We start from the raw sequence: 26018 nt of genomic DNA on the forward strand, positions 1-26018 counted from the left end.
ATGACTACTAGAATATGTTAAAATGTGAGAAAACATCAGATTAACAGCATTAAAATGTTTTTATTTTATAGTTTTTGCACAGTATATCAGTAAATACATGTTTCTTTGCTTCATAAATTAAACACATGGTGTCCAGCTTAGTGGCCATTTTTGCAGCTCTACAAAAAATTCAATCGCATTGTTTTTTTAATGCCTAAAGAGGAATATAAACACTCAAGAAAAAAAAAAAAAATCTTGATTAATGTTCTCATAATTTCATGTATGAAAGGGTTAAAACACTGTTAAAACACAATTAGAACTTAGAAGAAGTAATATGTACAATATGTACCAGACAAATGTTATCACTATGATAAGTAAGAGAAATATAGGCTACATGAATAAAAATGAACATTAACCCTTTCATGCATAGTGGTCACTACAGTGGACAGTTATTCTACAGCTGTTCTTTTGTATACTCATGGATTTTTTGTTTTAGTTCCATATCAGCCAACACAGTGGAAACTTATGCACCATCCCAAACACTGCAATTCAGACCATTACTGTAACTTTGCTGTTCTTGATAAACCTGATCTGCAGTGACATGTTTTAGTGTAAATCAATTATTTGTTAGACAAAAAGTTTTTTTTTTTTTTGTTTTGCATATTATCTCCATGAAGTGAGTAATAACTAGCATTAGAATATGTTAAAATGTGAGAAAACATCAGATTAGCAGCATTAAAATGTTTTTATTTCATTGTTTTCATCTCACTTTCTGATATTGGGTTGTAAACATGTTTCTTTACTTCAAAATTAAGTACATGGACATTATGTAACTCCATGAAAAGAAAAAAAAAACTTGATCACATTGTTTTTTTCATGCCTAAGGAGGAATAAAAACACTCAAGAAAAAGTTTTTGACTAAGGTTTTCATAATTCATTCATGCAAATAATAGCTAGATGAAAAAAGTGTAACTGCGGTATATTTGGTCTTTCTCTTCTCTTTCAGAAATTTGTGTCTGCTTTTTCTTCAACCCTTATGTGTAATTTAATTTTAATCTTACATGACACACTAAAAGCAGGCTACATATATTATTACATGGTTTTTCTTATTTCAGAATCCGCACTGCTTCACTGATACTGCAAAAAAAAAAAAAAAAAGTCTTAAATTAATCGGAGAATCTGATGGTCTGTGCGTGAACTTTAAATTAACTGCAAAGTGGTCTCAGGTGTGTGCCACCGCTTCTAATAAAACGACTCAAGCGTATCTCGGCCAATCAACACCGAGACCCCCATGAAAAGCCTTGTGGGTGCAGTTCACAGGAATAACCACTAGATGGCGCTGACACACTGCGCGTCGGTGCCGCAGGTCCCTGGGTACGGTGCGCTCTCTGCGGCCCCCGATGGAGTCAGAGGATTACAAACTCCAGTTAAGTGGCGCACCGTCCTCCTCCTCCCCATCTTTCATCCAGAGTAAAGCCAGGCGCACGGAGCGCATCCGGACCGAGCTCACCCACTGGGAATTCCAATTCAGCTCTGTGCTGTCAGCGCCTAAAGCAGCCGAGCTCTGCAGTGGAGGGGGGACTGAGGAAACATAGAGACAAAGAGAGTGAGGGAAAAGGGAGATGGGTCCGGTGGCGGTGAGGTATCCGTGATTGTCAAGTAAACGGCGGTGAAGTTGTTCGGCTCCGCTCGGATCTTTTCTCCAGGTCGTTGAGGTGAGTTTGTGTGTGCAGGAGATGATGGGAGCAGTGGGACAGTGCATGCCTTACCATGAGGACTATTTCTGTTATTTTCTCAGGAAATTGTTTTCTGTTGTCATATAAGTGCATATAATAAATAATACAGGCTACGATGGACTTAGATTTTGCAGCCTGGTGCAGCAGTAGGAAAAAAGCTTCAAATGCACATCATGACTTGTCTTAATTCTATGGACAACTGTACCTTTTTTTTTTTTTTTTTTTTTTTATCAGTCATAACAGTTTTATTCTGCAGAAGTCTATAAGGACTTGAGTGTTTGTTGGAGAAGAATATTGCAAACACCTTTCTAGGATACTCTTTGAAAGACCTTGTTTTAAGTGTATTCAGTTTAGGTGGTACAAGACAAGATAAGCCCTCTCAGAAGATGTGCTCCATCCTCTATCCTCTATCCTCCAGCCCCCTCTCCCCTCTGTTTCGCTCACTCTCATTTGCCAGCCTTCCTCCAGCTTTTCCTCTCACCCCATCTCTCTAATCCCCCCTCTCACAACCTCTGTCCTCCTCACTCTCACTGGTTCCCTCTCTCTGGCAGCTCTAATAGCACTGCCAGTTCACAACACCAGACTGCTTCACTTCTGACACTGCTCTGTTTCTTTTCTCAGATCCAGACCTGCTCTTATGCGTCCATCCATTTAACTGTGCATGTCGCTGTCACCTGTCAGGACTAATATCCCACACAGAGTTGCATAACATGCCCCATTGCTCCTTAACTGCCTTCACTGTAGCTGGGTGGTGATGTTGCTTCTCTTTGTCTAATAATCAATATGTGAGGAGCAATTACAGTGTGAGTGAGTGTCACGGACCTTCCCGTGGCAACATCATTAATGTCACATCTGTCACTGTCACTGTGCACGTGCATATCTCAAGGTGAATGGATATACACATAACTACATCTGTGTTCATACGCAGCAAAGAATCCAGATTGATTCCCTCTTTGTGGAGAAGAGATGACAACAAGTAGCCTTGGAATGATTTCAACATGTCTTACATCACTTGACAATCAATCACTGCGATTGTCTTTTTTTGTTAGGGTATTATTTTGATTTACGCACCAATTTCAGGGCACACATGCCACTTAGTTCCAAAGCAATCAGCCTCTCAATCTGCTGTTTTCGAGCACAGTTTCAAATGTCAGTAGTACTTTGTAATGTACACATTTATTGTTTTCTGCAGACATATTTATTGTCAAATATCTGTCATGTCTTATTTGATCACAAGTCAATATATTTGTACACTAGAGGGAAATAAAATGTGTCAGAATAGGGGCTCAGATAATTTATTGTGTGCTATTTGCAGTCCTCCACAATATCTAAACCAGAAGGGCACTCGGAGAACGTAAACCTCCCCTGAAGGCCAACACTCTTATACTCTTCTTCTGCTTTCATATGATTATTGACCAACAAACAAAGCAACCACTGACAACTGCTATATGTTCAGGTGTCCTCATTTTTGTCACAGGAGCCATAGGTTAGGTTAATTGACTGTTACCATGGTTACAAAGGTCTTAGATCTGACTTGGTGTGTAGAAGCACAAAAGTGAAACTCTAGTGTTTTCTTAACAGTTTTCAGTCCAGTCCAACATGGTGGAGATAGAGCTCTGCTGCTATGCACTTGTGTTGAGAAAAAAGAAAAAAAAAAAAAAATCAGTTTCACTTTTGATCAATATAAGTGCTCAAACAGTAGAAATGTGTATTGATAAAGAGATTAGAGGAAAAAAGATGAAACTGTGGTGCTTTCTGAGAAGCACTTTCAGTCCAAAATGACAGAAAAGTAGGTCTGTAGCGGCATGATTCTGTGGCAGTATAGAGCGATGTATTAACTCTGAGCTCTTGCCGATGTAGCGTGTTTTGTTCTAAGTTGGCCTAGAGCATAGGTGTCAAACATGCGGCCTGGGGGCAAAATCCGGCCCACCAAAGGGTTCAATCCGGCATGTAGGATGAATTTGTGAAATGCAGAAATTACACTCAAGATATTAACAGTCAATCCTTTTCCTTTAGGGACATATAAAGCCCTACTTTAGTCTCAAGTGGGTCAGGTCAGTAAAATACTATCATAAAAACCTACAAATAATGACAATTCCAAATTTTTCCTCTGTTTTAGCAGAAAAAAGTGAAATTCCTTGAAAATGTGTAAAATTTATAAACCAGCCTTTCACAAAAAATATGAAAAACTAGAAATGTCCTAAAAGAAGTAGGTGCAATTTTCCTAATATCTGCCATTTACTAAAATATTTTGTGTATTTACAGATCCATTGTGATCTGTAAGTTGTAATGCACATTTACAAATGATAAGCAGAGGCAGAATAGAGTTAAAACTGCACTTATTTTTCTTAATAAATTTCAGTTTTTTCATGGTTGTTCATGTTATTCACATTTTTAAAAAGACAGTTTATAGATGTAAATGTTTCCATAATGTAATTTTACTTTTTTCACTATAAAACACATTGAAATGTTTGGAGTTGGTATTATTTATATATTATTATGTTATTATTTTACTGGTCCGGCACACTTCAGATCATATTGGGAGGATTTGGCCCCCGAACTGAAATGAGTTTGACACCCCTGGCCTAGAGTAAACCCAACTCCTGTTTTAAACAAAGAGAAAAACAAGATATAACTTTTCCTACTTTGTGAATCAATCAAAAGTTAAAAGGTTTTTTAAGATTCAGGAAAATCAGCATGTTTACCCTTTATGATGGTTAAAAATAAACCTGATTAATTAACTAGATTTAACGCTGTTTAACTAAACAGCTATTAGAATTTCCCCCCGATGAACATATTACAACACCCTGTGACAAAGCGTAATATCCAGATTCACTGTCACCTCTGGCAGCGTGCAACACATGTGACAGCTGATCCAAAGGCGCGCTGTAAAGATGGGTTCTGCACATAGCTGTTTCACAGTAGCTCAAGCTGGAGAAATCTTCCACATCCCCCGTCACTATCAGTGTCATCTGCTGTCAACCGGAACAGACAGGCATCTGCTGCTTCCTGCACACACACACGCACGCACGCACACACACACACACACACGCAATAAGGTACCATCACACTTGGGGGGGGCACACAGAAGCGCACTAACTACACACCACCCACACACAAGTCTGCTGTATGTTGTACACCTGCTCTCCAGTTTGCCTGTATACAGCCCATTCAGCGTACTTAGCTAAAAATAATCACCACCATCCAACACACACATAGAGCATGAATTATGGAAGACAGAGGAGAGAGAGAGACATTCAGGTCAGAGTCAGACCCAGTTCTAAGAGCTGAGCTCCCTAAGGATGATACTACTAGACCGCTGCATTAATATTCAGTTTGTACCATCCACCAGACCCGCGGTTATCCTTTAGTTTGGACTAACTGGACATGAGGATTCCCAAGGATTCAGACTCAATGCTCCATGTACATTATGGGCTGGGAAAATTGATTTTAAGATTAATTATACATTCACAGTGGTGCTTCGTGTGTAATAGTAATATGTTCTGCTTTCAGGGGGTGTCAATTAGATCAAGAGCCAGAAAATGTAAGGGAATAGCACATGTAAGTGGGAAGTGTTACTGATGAAGGTACAAAGTTAGTTATTCTGTTTGTTTACTTTAAAAGCCCTGCACTCCCACGCTTGTGTTATCAGCAAATTTTCGATTTGAGAAGTTCAAACTGTTCTGGAAAAAATGACAAGAGTATTCATTAAAAAAGCACACACACGTAACAGTAACAATAACACTGTACTTTGTGCTGCCAAAATAGGTGTGACAAGAACAGAAACAAAGTGAGGAAGACGTCAGTCAAACTGAGTGTGCACAGGCCCACACACACCGACACGTCACCTCACCGGGCAAAATAATTAAAAACACCTGAGTGGGTGGATGATGGATCGAGGGTGTCATCCTCAGTAACTCATTAATTGTCATGTATGCACTATTTGATATTCACCACTGCTACAGTATAGAAATGCATCCCACCTGTGTGTTACCCTGCTGGTAATAAGTGTGTTATGGTGTACAGGAGCTTTAAGTAGAGTCGCCTTGAGCAAATGCAAAGCACGTAAAAAGATCTTTTACTGCTTTTTTTTTTTTTTTCACTTTGTTGTGGGATTTGTCAAACTGGCAGCTTTACTGTAAAATGTGCGGGTGAATAAAAGTCCTTTAGAGTCTCATTTTCATGTGGAAAAACCTCTGTAGCACCATGTTAAAGTGGCTGGCAGTATTCTATTTGTGGGCTATGAAAGCTATACACTCTGTGGAAACGTGAGGAGAAGCCCAGTGATCTGTTTCAGTTAGTCAGCAGAGTTCAGCGTTTGTGTATGTGTACATCTGTGTGTGTGTGTGTGTGTGTGTGTACAGTATATATCATGTCATGTGGAAATCTGCATACGTGTACAGATTCTAACTGCATGTACTAACGTGTACAGTAAAAGCAAAAATCCATATGCATGTGTATTTGTGTACTTGTGTCCTGTACAGTTTCATGTGTATTTGTGTATATTTTGGGACCTTGTCTGATATTCAGTGGCTTCAGAGACCTGACCTTGAACAGTCTGAATCCTGTCTGCTTAGTCAGGGCCACTGCATCTGCTCAAGCCTATGCAAACAACAGTTTAAATGAACTGCAGTGCATGTTTTTTTTTTTTACTTCACAGGAAAACTCTATCTATCTATCTATCTATCTATCTATCTATCTATCTATCTATCTATCTATCTATCTATCTATCTATCTATCTATCTATCTATCTATCTATCTATCTATCTATCTATCTATCTATCTATCTATCTATCTATCTATCTATCTAATCTATCTATCACCATCTCTCTCTCTCTCTCTCTTTCAGTGTGTGATTGTGTGTTCAGCATGAGTAACATCTACGAGTCGGCTGAGGCCACGCTGGGCTTCATCAGTTCTCCATGTCTGACCAAAGTGGAGCTGAGAGTGGCCTGCAGAGGAATCTCAGACCGCGACGCCCTCTCCAAACCCGACCCCTGCGTCGTGCTAAAGATGCAGTCTCACGGGCAGTGGTTTGAGGTACTGTAATCTTCATGAGGGTGAAAGCAGGGGCACGGTATGCGTAGGTGGATCTCAGCTTTAGAGAGACTCTCATAAGCAGAAAATGAGGGTGTAATTGCAAGCAGCAGGGGTTTTTATATTGTTCTGAAACATCTCTGAACATAACATTTACTGACCCGCTGTAAGAGATTTGGAACAAGAGCTGCTGGGGTTATCTTTGAAGTCCAAGAAATGTCTCAGTCCATAAAAATATCTTTGCGAGGTTTGTTAAAGGTACTTTTTTTCTGCTTCAGGGCTAGTCTGAGTAAAAGAAAGCATGTATTTTCTTACCACACAGTGTTTGCCCATGACCCAGTGATGTACTCGTCATACTGGGAATTTAACTTCTGTGCATTTACTTTTCACTTCATGAGTTCCATTCAACCACAGTGGCTTTTAAAAGTCATTGCAGAGCACTTGAAATTATTGAAGCACCTTATTTGAATGCATGTCTGACTAAATGACTGTGTTTAATCAAGGACCTGAGTATCATGCAGAGGTGTGATTGTATCGTTTCTCACACTCATTTGTAGGTTATGTTTGGCTCTTAAAATATAAATGCTAATTGTTGCAAACGGCAAAAACAGAGCCGCTGAGGACTGATGAACGATTTGTATTATTCAATCCAAATGCTTTATCGTCCTGAAAGGGAAATTTGTCCTGGTTCTTAGAAATCTAAAACAAGGTGTTGACCCCAATTATTTGTTCTGAAAAATGAGAGTTAGACTTTTCCTGACACAAAGCTCTGCAAACTCTGAGAATATATTGTTTGCCACTTAATAGGAAATGGAAACGGGTCTTGTTTCGTGCATGTAAGTGTTAGACTTTTTGTATTTTTGGTTCAAAGACTCAAGTACTTCAAATGGAATTTCCTACTTAAGGAAACAACCTTGCTCCAATGAAGTGTAGTGGCAGCAGCAGCAGCACAGGTATCAGCTGAACAATGTTATACCACAGCAAAAAAAAAACAAAGTCAGGCATGTGAGAAGGACAGATGTGCATTTAATGGATGAAAATATTGGGACACATCACGTCTACAGCTTGTAGAACTTCCTATTACTGTTGATTTGAAATATTGTCCCAATGAAAATGTTCATGTAAGGCTTTGTGAGTAAATGTCAAATCAATATTTATTTTAAGTCAGAGGTCTCAAAGTCATTTTAGTTCAGGGGCCACATTAAGCCAAATTTGATCTGAAGTGGTGTGGGACCAGTAAAATAATAACATAATAATATATAAATAATGTCAACTCCAAACTTTACTTATGTTTTAAATTGAAAAAAAAAATTTACATGATCAAAATATTTCCATCTATAAACTATCCTTTAAAACAACATGAATAACAAGAACAAACTGAAATTTCTGAAGAAAAAATAAGTGCAATTTTGACAATATTATGTCTCAGTTTATCATTTACACATGTGCATTACAACTTACAGATCACAGTTGATCTACAAATACACAAAACAGCACAATGTTATTAAAATTGCACTTCTCTTAAGACATTTCAGGTTGTTCATATTGGTTTAGGTATTGACGTTTTCTTTTTGTGAAATGATAGTTTGTTTTAGTGTAAATACAGTAAAATTACATGAAAATGTTTACATTTACAAAGAGAAAAATTGTGAGTTATGAGTATTTATAGGTTATTATGATAGTATTTTACTGGTCCTGTATGTGGAACCCGAACTAAAATGATTGTTGATATCTTAGTGTAATTTTTGCATTTCACAAATTCATCCCATGGGCCAGAACGGACCTGTTGGTGGGCTGGATTTGGCAACCCAGGCCACATGTTTGACGCCTCTTTTTTAAATCTAAAAGCTGATTTTTTATTCCTGAGAGAGAAGTGAAGAAACAAGATGGTTAGTTGGATATTTCAGAAATCTAGAAGTAGAACATTTAAACCAGTGTTTTTCAACCTTGGGGTCGGGACCCCACGTGGGGTCACCTGAATTTTCTAGTAATTGATAAAAATAAATTTAAAAAAACTTACTGATAAAAAATATATGGTGAGTTCAGAGAGACAATCACAATCCAAAAAAGACATGACAAACTGAAGCTGAAACTGAAGCACTGTGATTCTGTTTATCTGTCAAATGTTCACTGTGGTCGGTTTGAGATGCTGCAGCTCTTGTATATATATATATATATATATATATATATATATATATATATATATATATATATATATATATATATATATATAATTCATAGTTTGAGTTATTGTTTGTTCAGTATTAATTGTCAGCTTTGGAAATCCAAGCTGGACTGACTGTACATATCCTGACCAAGGAAAATTAAATAAAATTCTCACTTTGTGCAGTAATCTACACCTGGCTTTTCTGCCTCCGTCCATAATAATATATATTATATAGACCAAATGTTGTCTGAAATTAATGTTTATTTACAACATAGTATAGCAAACTATTACATGATCATAAACAAACTAATTTTAACAAAAAAAAAAAGTCTCAGTTTTGAATGCCTGGGGTCGCCAGAAATTTGTGATGTTAAAATGGGGTCACGAGCCAAAAAAGGTTGGGAACCACTCATTTAAACAATTTTATAACAAAATGTTAACATTACGTAAAGTTAAGTAAAAGCTCATAAGCATTTTGTGAACTTAGATGATAATGTAAATAAAATGAATCCTAAAGACATCATCATTTTGTTGCCCAGTCCCCTCATAGCTATAAAACACCTGAATTCAGTGTGCCAGTGTATGTGGAGGGAACCATCTTCATTTAACATATTTTGATACTCACCCATGCATACACATCCTTACACATACGGTGTTACAGTGGCCCTTCAATCAGACGTACAAATGTTTTTGCACATATTTACTCACACATGAATAGTACACTAGGATTCCTATATGACTAGATTTTTTTGCCAGGAGTTGTGTAAACAACATATTCTGTCTGGATATTCTAAATTAGGCCAAATGGAGCTTTTTCTGACAAAGACATTTGGGAAATGCCGATGTTATTCAGGTTTGATGAAGATTCGTTAAGTGAACACGCAGCACATTTGGAACATGCATCTCATTTGTGGCTTTTCCTGCAGATTAAGAAACACGACTGCTGTTTACAGTCAGATGGAGTAGAGACAGGAGGAGAAACATACCTACCTTTAAATATTACAGAGGAAGGTAGGAGGAGGTTTTAAGATAAGAGCAAATATCAAGACGCTGACCTTTCCATGAAGGTGCTTGAAGGAAGGAATGAGGAACGCTGTGTTTGGACAGTGGAATGTCAGTCACCAGTGAAAAACCTAGTTTTAGTTGGTTTATGAACTGTTGCATGTAACCAGTAATATCAGTGGACTCTTCAATTTCATTAGCTGTGAAAAAATGTAGACTTCTTCATAAAAATGTCAAAACTTAAAATATTTTGTGCATAGAAACATAGGGTTTGACCCATGTTGTCATGGGTATTGATGCCGCATACATGCACACATATTCACTGCAAATTTGGAAATGCAAATTTAACACCCTAAAAGTTGAAATTAACACCAAGCCAGGGTTTATATGGGAACCACCGGTTAAGTGTTAAATTAACACTTTTGAAAGTATTAAAATGATTAACACTATGACAGTGTTCAGACAAACTCTTTAAGTGTAAAATATTAACACCACAATAGATGAAAAGAACACTAGATTAGTATTCAAAGTTCATTAATTAGTGACACCAACAGAGTTAACTATTCAACACTGCACCAGTATTCAAGTAACATTCTGAGGTGTTAAATGCAAATTTAACTATTGTTTACTATACTACTCATAAAGTGTACATTGTCCACTGGGATTAACACTATTAGAGTTAAAAATGTACAATCTGTTAGTGTTAAGTCTAACTATCCACCACACATGTACAATAATCACTCCAAAAAGTACTGCAAAAAAAAAAAAATATATTTTTCTTTAACGGGGGCTTCACATAAAATTTGACAAGGCGCACAACACTCCTAAAACCCTGTAAAACCACCTTTTACAAAACTGCCCAAAACATGAGGTAGCTTGGAAGTGCCTGAACAAAAAAAAAACAAAGGAAACAGCTCAACATTGTTGCTGTTTTAACCAGTTACTGTCACGACTGAGTGACAGACTGAACTCATACGCACGGTGCTGAAGGGAGAAAATGGGTTTATTAACATTAAACAATACATGAGAATGAGACACAATCTGGGTTGGAAAACATCAGAGTCCACGGGAAGATAGGATCAGGATGGTGAGAGTCCGGGTTATGGCTCTGAAGTGAAATGGGATGAACGTCTATGGAACGTCTATGGTCTGAAGCAGTGACAGCAGCAATGATCTGGCACCAGACCAGAGCAGAGGAGCCGCTTCTATGGGCTCCTAATGGAGATGTGCTCCAGGTGTGACAGGTGCCAGCAGGTGACGTTGATAATGAGTCTGAGGGAGGGGTCTGTGGCAACGCAGGAGTGCACCATGACATGCACTATTTGTTCAATAGCTTTGCTCTCAACTCTTGTATGAATTGTATGAATTACCTAAGACTACAATGCAAGAAGCCGTCGAGCTAAAATTAGCCTGTTCGACGTTCTAAATTTGCAGCAAGAGCTAATTTTAGCAGCTGGTTAGTAAGTTGGTCTGAACAGAAATATACACATTATGATACTGACAGAGCTGACAGAAAAGTTCCTTCCAGCCTAATAAACAGCCTCGTTTCAGAAGTAAAATGGTACTTATACGACGTCCATGAGCACACTGGTCTTCTCTGTTGTTCTGTCCAGAAATCCACACCCATTATGGTGTTCAATCATGCTCCTCAACACCTGGTAAATGTACCCCGAAAAATGACACCATCAAAGACACAAGCTGACTCTGTGAGTGTTAGTTTTTATGGATCAAACGTTATATTAACTCTGAATGGTGTTAAATACAAGTAACACTGGAAAATCAACACTGGCGGATTTGCTGTGTGACGTGTACAGTACTATGCGTGCACAAACATCAAAATCAAACCCTTACACCTAATCTTAAACCTCACAAAGCCATCGCAAATTTCAGTCCAAACTGTCTGTACTTTGTAGGTCAGCTCCTCATTTCACTGGTTTAAAACCCAAGCTGGTTTTTTCATTGCCATAGAACTGCACACATGCACATTATATTTTCACAAGGCCTCAAGATCAAGTGCTCAGAAAGTAGTGCAGCATTATTCTGCCTTTGGAGACTCTACTTTGTGCAGCTTTGTGTGTGTGCGTGCATGTGTGTATGCATGTGTGCGTGTGTGTGTGGGTGAAGCAGAGAAAGAGAGAGAGACATTGTGTGTGTTAAGATAAGCCCCTTTGTGGGAATGTGGAAAAGGATAAATGTTATCGCTGCCCATCAGATTCAGATACTCTTAATTGGATAATTGTTGAGGGAGGCCGTGCATATAATGTATGTGTGTGACATGATTGTTTTTGCTTTAACGAGATGCCAGCTTATTGAGGTAAGTGTCAGAAAAAGGCCAAATCTGTGTGCGTTTGTGGATACTGAATGTGTGCTTTGTGTACAAAAGGGTTATCAGCAATAAAAGGGACTCAGTCATTCCTGCTAGTGCCGGATAGGGGTTTTTCTTTTTTTTTTTTCTTTTTTTTTTTTCTTTTTTTTTTTTTGGCAGCAGTGACATAGCTGTCTTTTAGCATTCTATAGCTTTCTATGTTGGGTAGTTAGAGAAAAAAAAAAGTGAGATCAATGGTCTAACTCTTTGTAGTCAAACAGCTTGCATGATTTTCAGCGTCAGGGGAAAATCCATATCCCAAGCTCTCAGACTGAGAAGTGTAAACAATTTGGTAATGGCTACTTGTGGTAATTGCTTCAATGGTGCTGAGATCCGCAATCAATGCACTGTGTGTTTACATGTTGAATGAAACTGTCATACATTAGCCCACTTTGGAAGACCATCACACTTGTTTTAAAGTGACACTGTTAACCCTTTCCACATCACTAGGCTTTTGTTCCACATAAAATGCCCCACAGTTCTATGTAGGGCTGGGCAATAAAGTGAAAATATTATTACTATGATAAGTGTTGAGACGATTATAATTATATTCATTATGGTATTAATTTTTTGGGGGGGTTAATTTTGTTTACAATCTTAATTTAACTCATATGTATTTTGGTGTTGAACAAACCTCTGCTTCTAGATTTGTCAGATTTTCTGCTCCTCACTGAATGTTTGTCATGTTCTGACTATAAAGAAGAGTTCAAAACCACAGGGTGTTTTCATCTGTTGAATATAAAGCCCAATTAGACTTTCTGGAGAATTTTGAGAACACTGGCTCTTGCAACATTAATTCTAAGTGAATAAAATTAACAAAACAAGCACTATATGAGAAGATTAGTCTTGAATGATTCATCTAATATATTTTAATTATAATATCTGCTTTTTTTTGTCGTTGTGCGTCTCTGAAGATCATTTTTATCTTTCTCTTTTTATCTCTTTTATGAGTAATTTAAAACAAAAAATAACCATCTATTTTTTGTTTTTTTTCAACCTTCACTCAGGACCAAAAATCGGCAAAACAATTAAAAAGACAAAGAAACTAGATGGTTTGTTTTGAGATGAAATAATAATGTGACATTAATCATGACAATTTTCATCTGAATATTTCTGTTGCCATTGTCCACTATGTGATAGCATAAGATTAACCCTTTCATGCATGAATTATAAGAACCTTAATGGGTCAAAACACAGTAATGTCTCGTCAGAGAGCGAATTTTAATTGATTGCCATTCCAACATTTATTTCACTATAAAGTACCTCCTTGTTTTGGATGATCCCTTATGGTTCAACTAAAGCAAAAATGAATTTAAACGTAAAAATGTGGGTCAAATTGTCTCTAAAATATCCTGTCAGATTTTGAAAACCGTTTTTTGACCCTAATCAAGATATTTTCCTGAGTGTTTTTATTCCTCTTTAGGCATGTAAAAAAAAAACCATGTAATTGAAGAATTTTTTATGAACCTATTTTTCATGGAGTTGCAAAAATATCCACTCAGCTGGACATCATGCATTTAATTTTTGAAGCAAAGAAACATGTATTTACTGATATACTGAGTGAAAACTATAAAATATTTTTTTAATACTGTTAATCTGATGTTTTGTTACATTTTAACATACTATTATGTTAGTTATTATTCACTTTATGGAGATAATATGCAAAAAAAACCAAAACTATTTTGTTCAAGAAAAACTGTTAATTACAGTCTAATAACAACAACAAGCAATTGATTTAGACTCAAACATGTTAGTGCAGATCAGATTTGGTATGGTATGTGTAGCAGCCCTTGGCATCAATAAAACGGCGTAGAGTTCGACTGGTGCAAATCTTTATTTCATCATCACGCACCGTGAAACTAAAACACAAACATTTGTACGTAAGTTATTGTACAAAGTTTACTTAGGTTACATTTTCTTATCCCTTAAAGACCCCAACATCCACCTTTAACCTAAACCATTTAATACCTGTTGATCCACTAATCCTATCAATCCATGTCAATAACTGGTGTAAAATACAGTTCTTCATCTTTTCATGGTCATCAGATATGACCATATTTGGACATTCAGAGGCTCCGTAGTTACCGTGGAAACACCATCATCTTCTCCAACATTGATTCTCTAGTAAAACCCATGGAGTTGGATCAATGACAGTGGATGGACACACTGGGTTTATGTATAGATTAAATCAGAAATGAATAAAAAAATGTACAAAATGTGAAAAAATTAAGTAAAAAGGAGGAAAATAAACAACAAAATAAACTAAAACATCCAAAGTCATCAATAAAATGAACAAAATTAACAAACGTAATAAGCAAGAAGAACAGAATAAGCCACAAACTGAATGAAACTGAAGAAAAAAAACTTAAACCCACGTAACTTGATAAATGACAGTGGATGGACACACTTGTTTTTACGTTTAGTTAATGATAGATTGGCAAAAAAAAAGTCACTTTTGTTTTTTCAGTTTTCTCTTTTTTGATGAAATAACCTTTGAATTTACTCTGAGCTTTCATGAACATCTACATGATCGGTGAATTAAATATGGAAAAATACAGGATTTACACTGAAAAAATGGAAAATACAGATGATATTAGAATAATTGGTGATAAATCACTTAATAAAGGTTAAATAGAGGGAAAGTGACACAAAAGTAGCTCTGGGTCTTTATGGGTTAAAAGCACAGACATTATTACAAACAAGACATATTGCTCATAATTAAAATTGTAATTTAATACACATTTCAAACAAAAGAATAAACAAAAGAACAAAACATGCCACTACAATTAATTAACACATACCTTGCTCCGCCTCCCAAGGGTGCAAACTCCTCACTCATCCAGTGTATAACAACAGGTATGTGAACCAATCTGTGTTTTAACAACAAAAAAAACGACCCATTCCACATGACTGTCACGCTTGATATTTGTTCAAAATAATGTGTCAAACAAATCAAACTCAAATGTTCTTTCTGCTCACCTCACTTCTTTGTTCAGCACAGTCCTGCTCTGCGTGGCAACCCAAATGCATATGGCAAAACAGGTGTGAGCCAATCAGCCTCATTATATCCCAAAAGGGGGTGTGGCAACAATAAAACAAAATGGGAAGAAAATCCAACAGAAGCCAAAAATAAATAAAAACAAAAAAAAAAAGGGAAAAAAAATCTAAAATAATAAACCTATCAACCGGCCACTAACAGTATGAATGTCAGTGTATGGGATGGTGCATAGGCGTCCACTGTGTTGACTGATATGCAAATAAAACAACAAAACCTATGAATATACAAGAGAACAGCTGGAGAATAACTGTCCACTGTAGTGACCACTATGCATGAAAGGGTTAATATTAGGTTTGATTAGCTGTGTTGTGTTTGTCGTGTTTGTTGTGTGTGCAGTGTGTGGATGCCCTCTGCTTCTGTGCACATGCTCGTTTGTGTTCGCAGGTGGACCGTACAGAGGTGATCCGGAGCAGCAGCAGCCCAGTCTTCTCCAAAATCTTTCTGGTGGATTACTACTTCGAGGAGGTCCAAAGGCTTCGATTTGAACTTCACGACATCAGCTCCGGGAACAACGGCCTCCGTGACGCTGACTTCCTGGGATCTATGGAGTGCACTTTGGGACAGGTTAGTGTCCACGCTCTAAACCAGGGCGGTCAAATTCATTTCAGTTCAGAGGCCACATACAGCCCAATTTGGGTAAAGCAATATCATAATAACCTAAAAATCATAACTAAATATTTTTCTTGTTTAAATGGAAAAAGTAAAAGTGCAGTTTTAACAATACTATGCCTCAGCTTCTCATTTGCACATGTACGTTACAACTTGCAGATCGCCGTAGGTATACAAATGCACAAGACTTTTAGTAACAAGCAGAATGTTGTTAAAATTTCACTTATTTTTCTTGGGAAATTTCAGGTGGTTCATGGTTGTTTAGATTATTTGCATGTTTTTAAAGGATATTTTGCAAATCTCAACATTTTCATTTTGTAATTTTATTTTATTACAAAGATAAACATTTGGAGTTGTCATCATTTCTAGGTTATTATGCTATTTTACTGGTCTGACCCACTTGAGGCCAAATGGGGAAGGATGTGTGTGACCCTTGAAATCAAATGAATTTTACACCCTTGACTGTATCTTTAGTGTAATTTCTTCACCTCAAAAATTCATTCCATGGACCAGATTGGACCCTTTCGATGGGCAGGTTATGGCCACAGACCCCATGTTTGACACCCTTGCTCTAAACAGTCTCTGTAAAGTAGAATAAAAGCCTCCAATAACAGTCTTCTGTAAACTCTGTAGTCAGGCCTGTAACAACTGTTATATAATCACATCATTATTTGAGCTCCCCCTACACTTTTCATGGACATTGATCTCCATTCACTTGTACAGAAACAGCTGGAGGACACTAACAGGACAGACATAAGCCTATTTCATCTGTATTTCCACTCAGTTTTCCAGTGTTTGACATTGGATTCCTTGAATCACGTCATCTTGCTGGATCTGTGTTGTTTTGAGATGCTTTACTTCTATTACATGCATTGTTAGTTATTTTTGGTATGACTGGATAAAAGACATGACTGAAGGAATTAATTTGATAAATGAATTCAATTTTTTCGGCATAAAAATAATAAAAAACACTAAAGTTGAGATTAGTGCCTCAGGAGACATTACTAGCTCAACAATAATTGAAATTACAACCTGTTTGATTGTCGTAATGCATTAATTGTGAACTCATTTCTCCAGTGACTGCCAGTCATAAGTGATGCTTAATTTTATCAAATTTTGTGGAACATTGTGTTTGTTATTTATACCCACTTGAGTACTGTTTTTCTGCTATTATTTATCATTGTACATACATTACATTGCGCATAGTTATATTTGTTTTTGAATTGAGTTTTATCTTAAGTTCATGTCCATAAAAAAACTGAAATACAGAAAAAAATTTACCCAGCTCTCTATTTTTCAGCACTAGGCTTTGTATATTTTATTTTATTGTATTTCAAATCTGCCATATGCACTTTTTGTTTCTAAACCGTAAAAGTGAACGTAAAGCAACTTTAATGTACATGCTCCAGTTTTCAATGCAGTAATCGCTTCTTCTTCATTTGTGGTATGGTATGTGTATAAATGATCTGTCCTAGTGGCATGAAATGAACAGGAAAAGTCTAAAACCATCATTTTGCCAGTGTGATTCAGAACCACAGCAGGTCAACATCCACATCCATCCATTATATGCTGTTCAATAACGCTTAAATCTCTTAGAAATCATGGTTATATCACTTTATTTGAAACAGTTAGGTAGGCCCATATGTGAGCTAAGTGATTCATGCGAGTACATTGTTGCATGTAAACAATAGTTAGAGTGAGTTTGCATTAACCTATAAAAACCCAAACATCCATCGCTGACCAAAAGCATCTACTGATCTAAAACGGTGATCCACTAATCCTATCAATACATGTAAATAATTGGTGTAAAATGCAGTTTGTCATCTTTTCATGGTCATCAGACATGACCCATTTGGATGTTCAGAGGCTCCGTAGTGAATGTGGAAACACTGTCATCTTCTACAACATTGATTCACCAGTAAAACCCATGGAGTTGGATCAATGACAGTGGATGGACACACTGGGTTTATGTTCAGTTAATAATATATTGTACCGAAAACATCACCTTTTTTTCAGTTTTCTCTGTTTTGATACAATAACCTTTGACTTTACTCTGAGCTTTTATGAACATCTACGATAAGTCAATTAAACATAGGAAAATAGATGATTTTCACTGGAAAAAATGCTAAATTCAAAGGATAATATTATAATAAATAGTGATAAATCGCTTAAGAAAGGTTAAGTAGAGAGATGAATTCCTTTGGGAACTGCCACAAAAGTCACACTGGGTCCTTATGGGTTAAAAAGCAGATGTGTACAGGGGTTGGACAAAATAATGGAAACACCTTCACCTCAAGATGATAATGCCCCAATCCATACAGCTAGAGTTGTTAAAGAATGGCATGAGGAACATTCTAATGAAGTTGAGCATCTCGTATGGCCGGCACAGTCCCCAGACCTCAACATTATTGAGCATTTATGGTCAGTTTTAGAGATTCAAGTAAGACGTCGATTTCCACCGCCATCGTCTCTAAAAGAGTTGGAGGGTATTCTAACTGAAGAATGGCTTAAAATTCCTTTGGAAACAATTCACAAGTTGTATGAATCAATACCTCGGAGAATTGAGGCTGTAATTGCCGCAAAAGGCGGACCTACACCATATTAAATTATATTTTGTTGATTTTTTAAGGTGTTTCCATTATTTTGTCCAACCCCTGTATATTAGAGCAGATGAGTGTATGTAGAACATCAAATTTGATGAAGTATATTTGTACATATTTACTAGTGTAAGAGCAGGTGAGTCTGTGTAAGGCTCATGCATACTTGAATGCACCCTGCATGTTTGAGTGTAAGAACCACAGACTAGTGTATATAATCCCGTGTAAAATGCAATGATGTATGTACTTCAACAAAGGCACAGGAGCAACTTCAGCAGGCAAACATTACTGTTCTTTTTTTCTCCATTTTCCCCAAACTCCTTTGTCTTTGAATCCTTTGTTTAATTATTGATGCAGTTTCTTGAACTTTGCGTGTTTGTGTTTCTATGTTAATTTTGTAGGCTAATACTAATGGCCTTGTTACGGACCAGTTAATAGTGTTGTTGCCTTTTCTTAATGATGTGGTTCCAATCAATGTTGCAAATATCCAAGAGTATCTAAGAAGAGATTTTCTAATTGCAGTCGTAAACATTAACATTTTACAAAATGTTAACATGAAAAGTATAGGTAGTTAGTAAAAGTAGTTGTGCGGTAAAGTGGCCCCTGTTAGTCTTTTACTGTTACTTATATTGTTTTTGGACTACTGCTGAATTAATGTGTGTGTTGCATTTTACTGCTGTGGATTTTTTTAGGAAAGGCCTTTATAACCCATAAAGACCCAAACATCCACTAGCAAACAAAACTATCTAGTCATGTAAAATGTTTAATACCTGTTGATCCTTGTAAATAGTTGGTGTAGAATACAGTTTATAATCTTTTCATGGTCATCAGATATGACCCATTTGGACGTTCAGGAGCTCTGTAGTGAACATGAAAACACCGTCATCTTTTACAACATTGATTCACCAGTAAAACCCATGGAGTTGGATCAATGACAGTGGATGGACACACTTGCTTTATGTTCAGCTAATGATGTATCTTACAGAAAAAGTCACTTTTTCTTCAGCCTTGTCTGTTTCGGATATAATAATCCTGTATTTTAATCTGAACTTCAACCTCCTGAGACCCTGCAATGTATTTTTGTCCTCTGTAATGGACAAGAGTTTCACAGCTTTACTTAAAAGAATTAAAAGTCCACTGAAAAGAACATTATAAATATATATGTAAACCAAAACAAAAATGTATTTGAAAAAACTGTTGCATCATACTGTTTCCAATCAAGGCAATTATTTAATGCAAAATGGCAAAAATGTTTGCTTACTGGTAGGGATGGGAATCGAGAACCGGTTCTTTTTGAGAACCGGTTCCCAGTAGCTCGATTCCTTGGAATCGTTTGCCTGCCTGCTTAACGATTCTGCTTATCGATTCCGCCTTCGTTGCGCTTGCACGATGACGTCACACGTACGCTGCATTGTTTTGGTCAGATCGTGGCCAACATGGTGTTGAGCCATAAACGGTCTAAAAAGACGACACCAGGTCCACTTACTTCTAACACTTGCAAAGCGTCCTTATCTTCAAAAGGGTGGAATCCCTCTAATATCCTCAAACATTTGTCCACAGCATGTGAATCATTTACAGGAATGTCATGTGTTTGATACTCAGTGGCGCTTGTGAATGCAGCGGCAGAGTGAATGCTGGGCCAGTTCCGGTGTGGGCAACAAACGTCATAACTCCTCAAATACAAGTTTCCGAAGGTAAGAAGGGAAAGGAAATGAGGTGCACAACAACGGGAGACGAGCCGAGCCGAGTCAAACTGGTTCCACGTAGTAGAAATGCGGCAATAGAGGAATTAGTAAAGCGTCTTTAGTTTCACTTTCACTGTAGCCCCCCCCGCAACCGGCCAGCGTCATCTGTTATTATTATTTGTACATACCGTATATGGTATATTTTCTGTTTAGAGATGGAAATATAAAAGACAGTTAATGCAAACACACCCGTTTGTACTCTTTTATTCCCTCACCCAAAGAGAATCGATAAGGAATCGGATCGATAAGCAATATCGATAATGGAATCGGAATCGTTAAATTCTTAACGATTCCCATCCCTACTTACTGGGTCTCAGGAGGTTAATGCACATTTACATGATCAGTGAATTAGATATCGGAAAAAACCTGATTTTCCCTGAAAAAAACAAACAAAAACAAACAAAAACAAAATACAGAGGATAATATTACAATAAATGGTGATAAATTACATAAGAAAGGTTAAATACATAAATACAGAGGAAAAATTCATTTAGGAACTGCCGCAATAGTAGCACTGGGTCTAATAAGTTTATTCTACTTAAAGGATGAGAATTTCCTCAGCCCAAAAAGGAACTCTTTAATCCAGCAGTTTATCGCCAACATTCAAATTAGGAGATTCATTTGATGGTAAAGAGAAAGACAAACTGTAATATCAAAAATAACTGCAAGCAAAAATGAAGTGGAAGTACTTCGATAAGTGCATTACTTGAGTAAAAGTACTTACATTGGGCTAAGGCTGAATCCAGTGCATTGAGGTCTAGTCTGCCAGATTAAAAGTGCTTGTTTGCATTACAATCCACCTCTTATTGTCAGCAACACTATAAAGCCAGTGGATTTACAATAGTCGAGAAGTGAGATAATTGACTTGGAGGGGGGGTGGGTGGAGTTTGGAGGCGAGAGTCAGAGAAGTGTACTGAAATAGCATAAAATGAAATCAGCAGTCATCTGGGTGTGAACAGCACTGCATGAAAAAGACAGCATTATAGAGCCTATCAATGAAATACAGAAGAGCCAAATGAAAGAGTGGGGAATTCAATAAGCGACCCATGTTGGAAAAATGTAAATGTCTGAATGTGAAAAACTATAGCCTGTTAAATCACTTTGTTAAGCAGAGTCATTTATTTTCTGTACTGAGTTGTATATATGAGGAAATTTCACTCTTGTACAAAACACGTGTGAATCACTTTTGCCCTTTTGATAATAACGCTCACTCCCATTGCTCAGTGTAATATGAAGCTATTGCTCATATTCCCGTCACCTCTGAGAAACAACACCTTCGTCTGTAGCTGTTTTTTTACAGCTTCTTTTTTGCTGTAATTCTTGTTCTTTTGGTTCATTGCACTGTGTGGTCAGCACAACGCAGCTCAAATGGTCTCAAACAAATAAACGGCACTCGTCCAGCTTGAAATGAAAGGTGAAAAGAGGCCTGGTTTTGTAGAAACTGTCAGATCACACCAGGGATAGAGCTAACACAAAATGACTTTTGATAGATAGTGAGAAAGGTGACTTTACTGTGTTGTTTTGTTTGTGTTGGATTCATGATTAGCAGCTTTAGTCTAACTTTAAAGGTCCTGTGTGCAAGATTCAGAGGGACTTAAAGAAACCTAACTACAGAAATGATGCACAATATTCACAATTATGATGTTATTGGTTGTAATCACAGGAAAGTATTGAAGGAATGATATTTTGCTTTTTAAATGGAATTTTGCATTTTAAAACATTTCCCTGTGGTCTACATAAACTGTAAATGCTCTGCTTGGGTCTGAATTCTTCATTAATTCAACTCCACAGGTCCATCTTCAACCCCATTTCTGAGTAATGACACCAGAAAGGTCGTTTTGAGCGCTGGCCCTTTAAATGCAAATGCGCCACTTCAGGCCCCGCCCCCTCCAGGTTGTTGACCATGCTTTCTGTCCTGTTCAGCCACTTGTGTTCGCTAATACTACCAACAACTGAACATTTTAGGTAATCGGCTCGAAATTTGGACATATTTTCAGTTTTTCCGAAAACTGCTGCTGATAGACAATTATTTCGTACTTGGGGAAATGTTCGTTGGAAGTCTTGACCTTATATGTGCAAATGTCGTGATGTAACTAGTTATAAAATGTAACAAATTAAGCAGGAATTAAAACAGGTTGTAGAAATCCACTCGATTTTTGCCAAAATGAATATAAAGATAGCTTTGCAGCACCTGGAGGGTTCGAATTCAAACTTTATGAACAACAGGGTTATTCAAAAAGAATGAACTGATTTCATTACTCAATATTTTAATATGGAAAAGCAATAGAAACTCCAGCCAAGTCACAAGTATTCTACTCAAAGTCAACTTTTATTTCCTTTCTTACAAGTGTTCAGTGTGGCCACCACTTGCAGCATGGACAACATCAATGCGATAAGAGAATTCCTCCCAGATGTGTATCAGAATATCACGATCCATTGAGATGATCGCTGTTGTTATTCGATGTTTAAGGTCATCGAGGTTAGTGGGTAGCAGTGGAACATGAACGCGTTCTGTTACATATCCCCACAAGAAAAAACCCACGTACGGTGAGGTCTGGGGATCTCACAGGCCAAGCACAAAGAGCAAGGTCTTGGGCCCCCTTCCGACCAATCCATTGCTGGGGCACTTTTTCGTTTAAAAATTAGAAAACTCCTCTTTCAAATGGTCACTGACTCATTCCATGACAATGCTTGAGAACTGAAGCAATGCGTCATGAAATTGGTTCATTGTTTTTGAATAACCCTGTATTAGGGTCTCCAAATACACAAATAAATGTACCAAAGACTAATAAAAGTGGGTTTAGCAAACTATGGCCCCTTTAATTGTTGTGTGGTCATTACCTTGAATGACATTTCATCATTCACATAGTCCACCATGTTGCACCGTACAGTACATACATTCTTTTCCCCATTTTATAACAACAGGCATCCAATATAAAAGGGTACCTGTAGTGAATTTTCATCGTTAGTTATTTCAAAAGATCACATATACCGTACTTTCCAGGCTATAAGGCGCACCGGAATATAAGTCGCACCTGACTATAAACCACAGATGTCCACATTGTGACATGAGATATTTACACAGAAAGATGGTAAACAGAAAGATTATTTAAATATTTATTTCCATACCTTAACTGCTTTTTTCCAAACAGTGCCTGTAACACGGCAGTAAAACGGCAGGAACATGGCTGGTTAAAAAAAACAGAAAAGTCATTGAGCTCTCTCTTCATCTTCCTTCTGCTCATTGAAACCACTGCAGTCGTCTTCTTCAGTGTTCTTCAGTTGAACAGCCTCAGAAAGGCTCCGTCACACACCTTCTACGTCTCTCCTCCGTTGTTGCTCAATGGCACTTCCCTGCAGCAGCTCTATTTCCTTCTTGGACAGACATATCAATTGCTTTTAACTTAAAAGCTGCATCATATGCATTTCTTCGTATGTTTTGCCTGACGAGGGTTTGTGCATGACACGCAAAATGATTGTTTAAAGTTAAGCTTAAAACTTCTCCTCTTCATCACCTCGTCCACCTGTCTGTCTCACTTTTGTGCTTCCTGCTAGAGCGCCCCCTGGAGACCGTTAGCCCGTATAAATCTATACTCGAGCTGCATCGTTGTATAAGCCTCAGGGTTCAAAACGAGAAAAAAGTAGTGGCTTATAGTCCAGAAAGTATGGTAATACTCGCAGTTCTATCAGGTAACTTATATTATAGCCCGTTGTCAAGTACACACAAGTACTAAGTCACTGCTCCATCAGTCAGGCATGATCAGCGACATGTGTCCTCCTTCATTTTGTATTTATTTATTTACTTACAGGACAGTGTGTATTGGTATTAGATGCAAAAAAACAAGATGCATGCACCAGATTTAGCAGAGAAGCTAGTTTTCATCAGTTGTCCATGGGCTGTTCTAGCACCAGTAGTGATGCAGTAACAATGTTTTGTCTGCTTTGCTAGTCTGCGATGGACTGGTCACTGACCTCGTGCAGCAGACACCGGTCTAAGATGACACATTATCTCCCAGTGCTGGGTCACGTCTCTAGGACAGTGGTGGAATGCAAAGCTTACGGTTGCACAAACAACAAGTACGAATACATGCTTTCCACTCAATCTGGCTCACTGACTGCTGCTTGTTTACTCGCACTTGATCACCCAGAATCAACAAGAGTACATCATTTCTGGCAATGGCTGCTCTCAGTAGGTGCTGCCCCCGCCTGTAATTTATATTATAAAAGGTCCAGTGTGGTGCATTTATGGTGTTTTTTTTACTGAATTTGCGCCTCTCTTGCTCATAAGTAAAACACAAAGCACAGCTAATGTCATAAGCAGGACCAGTACAGGCAGACTTTAAGGTGCATTACTGTCACCTTCTATGTTTGAGTTCATATCCCATCATCTCTACAGTCGTCGTGGCATTTTTAATGGCCACTACACACTGCAAATTATTTAGTTCTTACCAAGTTGTTTTAAGAGTTAATTTCTTATTTTAAGTGGTCATACATCTGTAGACATGCTTATTTCTAGATTTAACAATCTTAATTCAAGAAATTTTGTTAAGTGAAATTATCTTGCTGCATGGACAGATATTTCACATGTTTTGAGTACCTTTTACCTCAGATTTAGTGTTTTTATCTTGAATTTAGACATCCTGTTTTGCAGTATAGGTCAGGTTGGAGGTCTGTAACTTCACCATGAGCCATCACATATCATACACTGAGGCTTTAAGGAAAGAAGCCAAATAACACAAGGATGACTCTAATAAGAATGTGTATACTGGAAAATACATCAGTGTAAATATTTTAGATGCGTGTGTCCATGGTAACTGCTTCCAAAGATGGTGAAGACTCATTTCCTGCTTCTGCATCTTGTCCCAAAAGTTTTTTATACACTGAAAAAAATGATGTTTTGGTGTAGTAATATTTATTAGGTTAACTCTCACAATTTTTACTTTCTAATTGTAAGTATCAGTGAGAACTGGAATTATTCAAGTAAAACTAAATATGCCATTCATATAATAAATAAACTGTGTGGGAAGAGTAAGTTGTATTATGTAGAAATACCAAGTAAGTTTTAATAGGCAATTTAAACTGCAGAAAAAATATGTAAAATGTTGTGTAAATGTTACTTACCATTAGTAACAGTTAGAAAAAGTATTGTAGCGAGCCACACTGATCGTAATGGGGACAGTTCATGCCTAGTCATGTGACTCACGTAGTCTACAGTGTCACTGAGTCATGTGACGGTGCACTACCTTGCAAGTTGTAAATATTTGTTAAAAGCAAGTTACTGTTCTGTGTTCTGTAGTTCTATGACTCATGTTCTGCCTATAGGAGAGAGTATCTAAGTTAAAGGGGTGGAAGGAATATTTCAGTTTGACACCATGACTGAACACTCTGTGCTGCTGTCATACAGTCTATGCTGTTATACACACCTGTTTTTTAATGCAAATAATTCCTACTGCCTTCTCATAAGCATGTGATGTATTGGGATTGAAGAAGTGTGATCAATATTCACTCTCCCGCAACTTCGTTCTACCAAAATGTCACAATATTTAAAAATTACCTAGACAAACCAGTATCCTTAGGTGCATTAGCATTAGTATTTTTTAGTGATGGGACTTTTGGCTCTTTGAAGGGAGCTGTTCAATCAGGAGTCGTTCACTGAAAAGAGCCATTCAGACTTCAGACTTCCTTTATTGTCATTTAATAATGCACCATCAGTACCTTATCAA

The 26018-nt window shown here is 37.3% G+C and overlaps 1 protein-coding gene across 1 annotated transcript in view; it reads left to right on the top strand.

Moving 5' to 3' along the window:
* The first annotated feature begins 1391 nt into the window (after nucleotides 1-1391).
* cpne4b (copine IVb) overlaps nucleotides 1392-26018 on the top strand; it is a 59496-nt gene continuing 34869 nt past the window's right edge. Inside the window, exons 1-3 of the mRNA XM_030147696.1 lie at nucleotides 1392-1694; nucleotides 6565-6755; nucleotides 15729-15908. Of these exons, the coding sequence (XP_030003556.1) occupies nucleotides 6585-6755; nucleotides 15729-15908 (351 nt within the window). The 5' untranslated portion in view covers nucleotides 1392-1694; nucleotides 6565-6584. The remainder of the gene's footprint in view (nucleotides 1695-6564; nucleotides 6756-15728; nucleotides 15909-26018) is intronic.

This window comes from Sphaeramia orbicularis, chromosome 11, assembly GCF_902148855.1.
Source record: "Sphaeramia orbicularis chromosome 11, fSphaOr1.1, whole genome shotgun sequence".
NCBI classification, from domain to species: Eukaryota; Metazoa; Chordata; class Actinopteri; order Kurtiformes; family Apogonidae; genus Sphaeramia; species Sphaeramia orbicularis.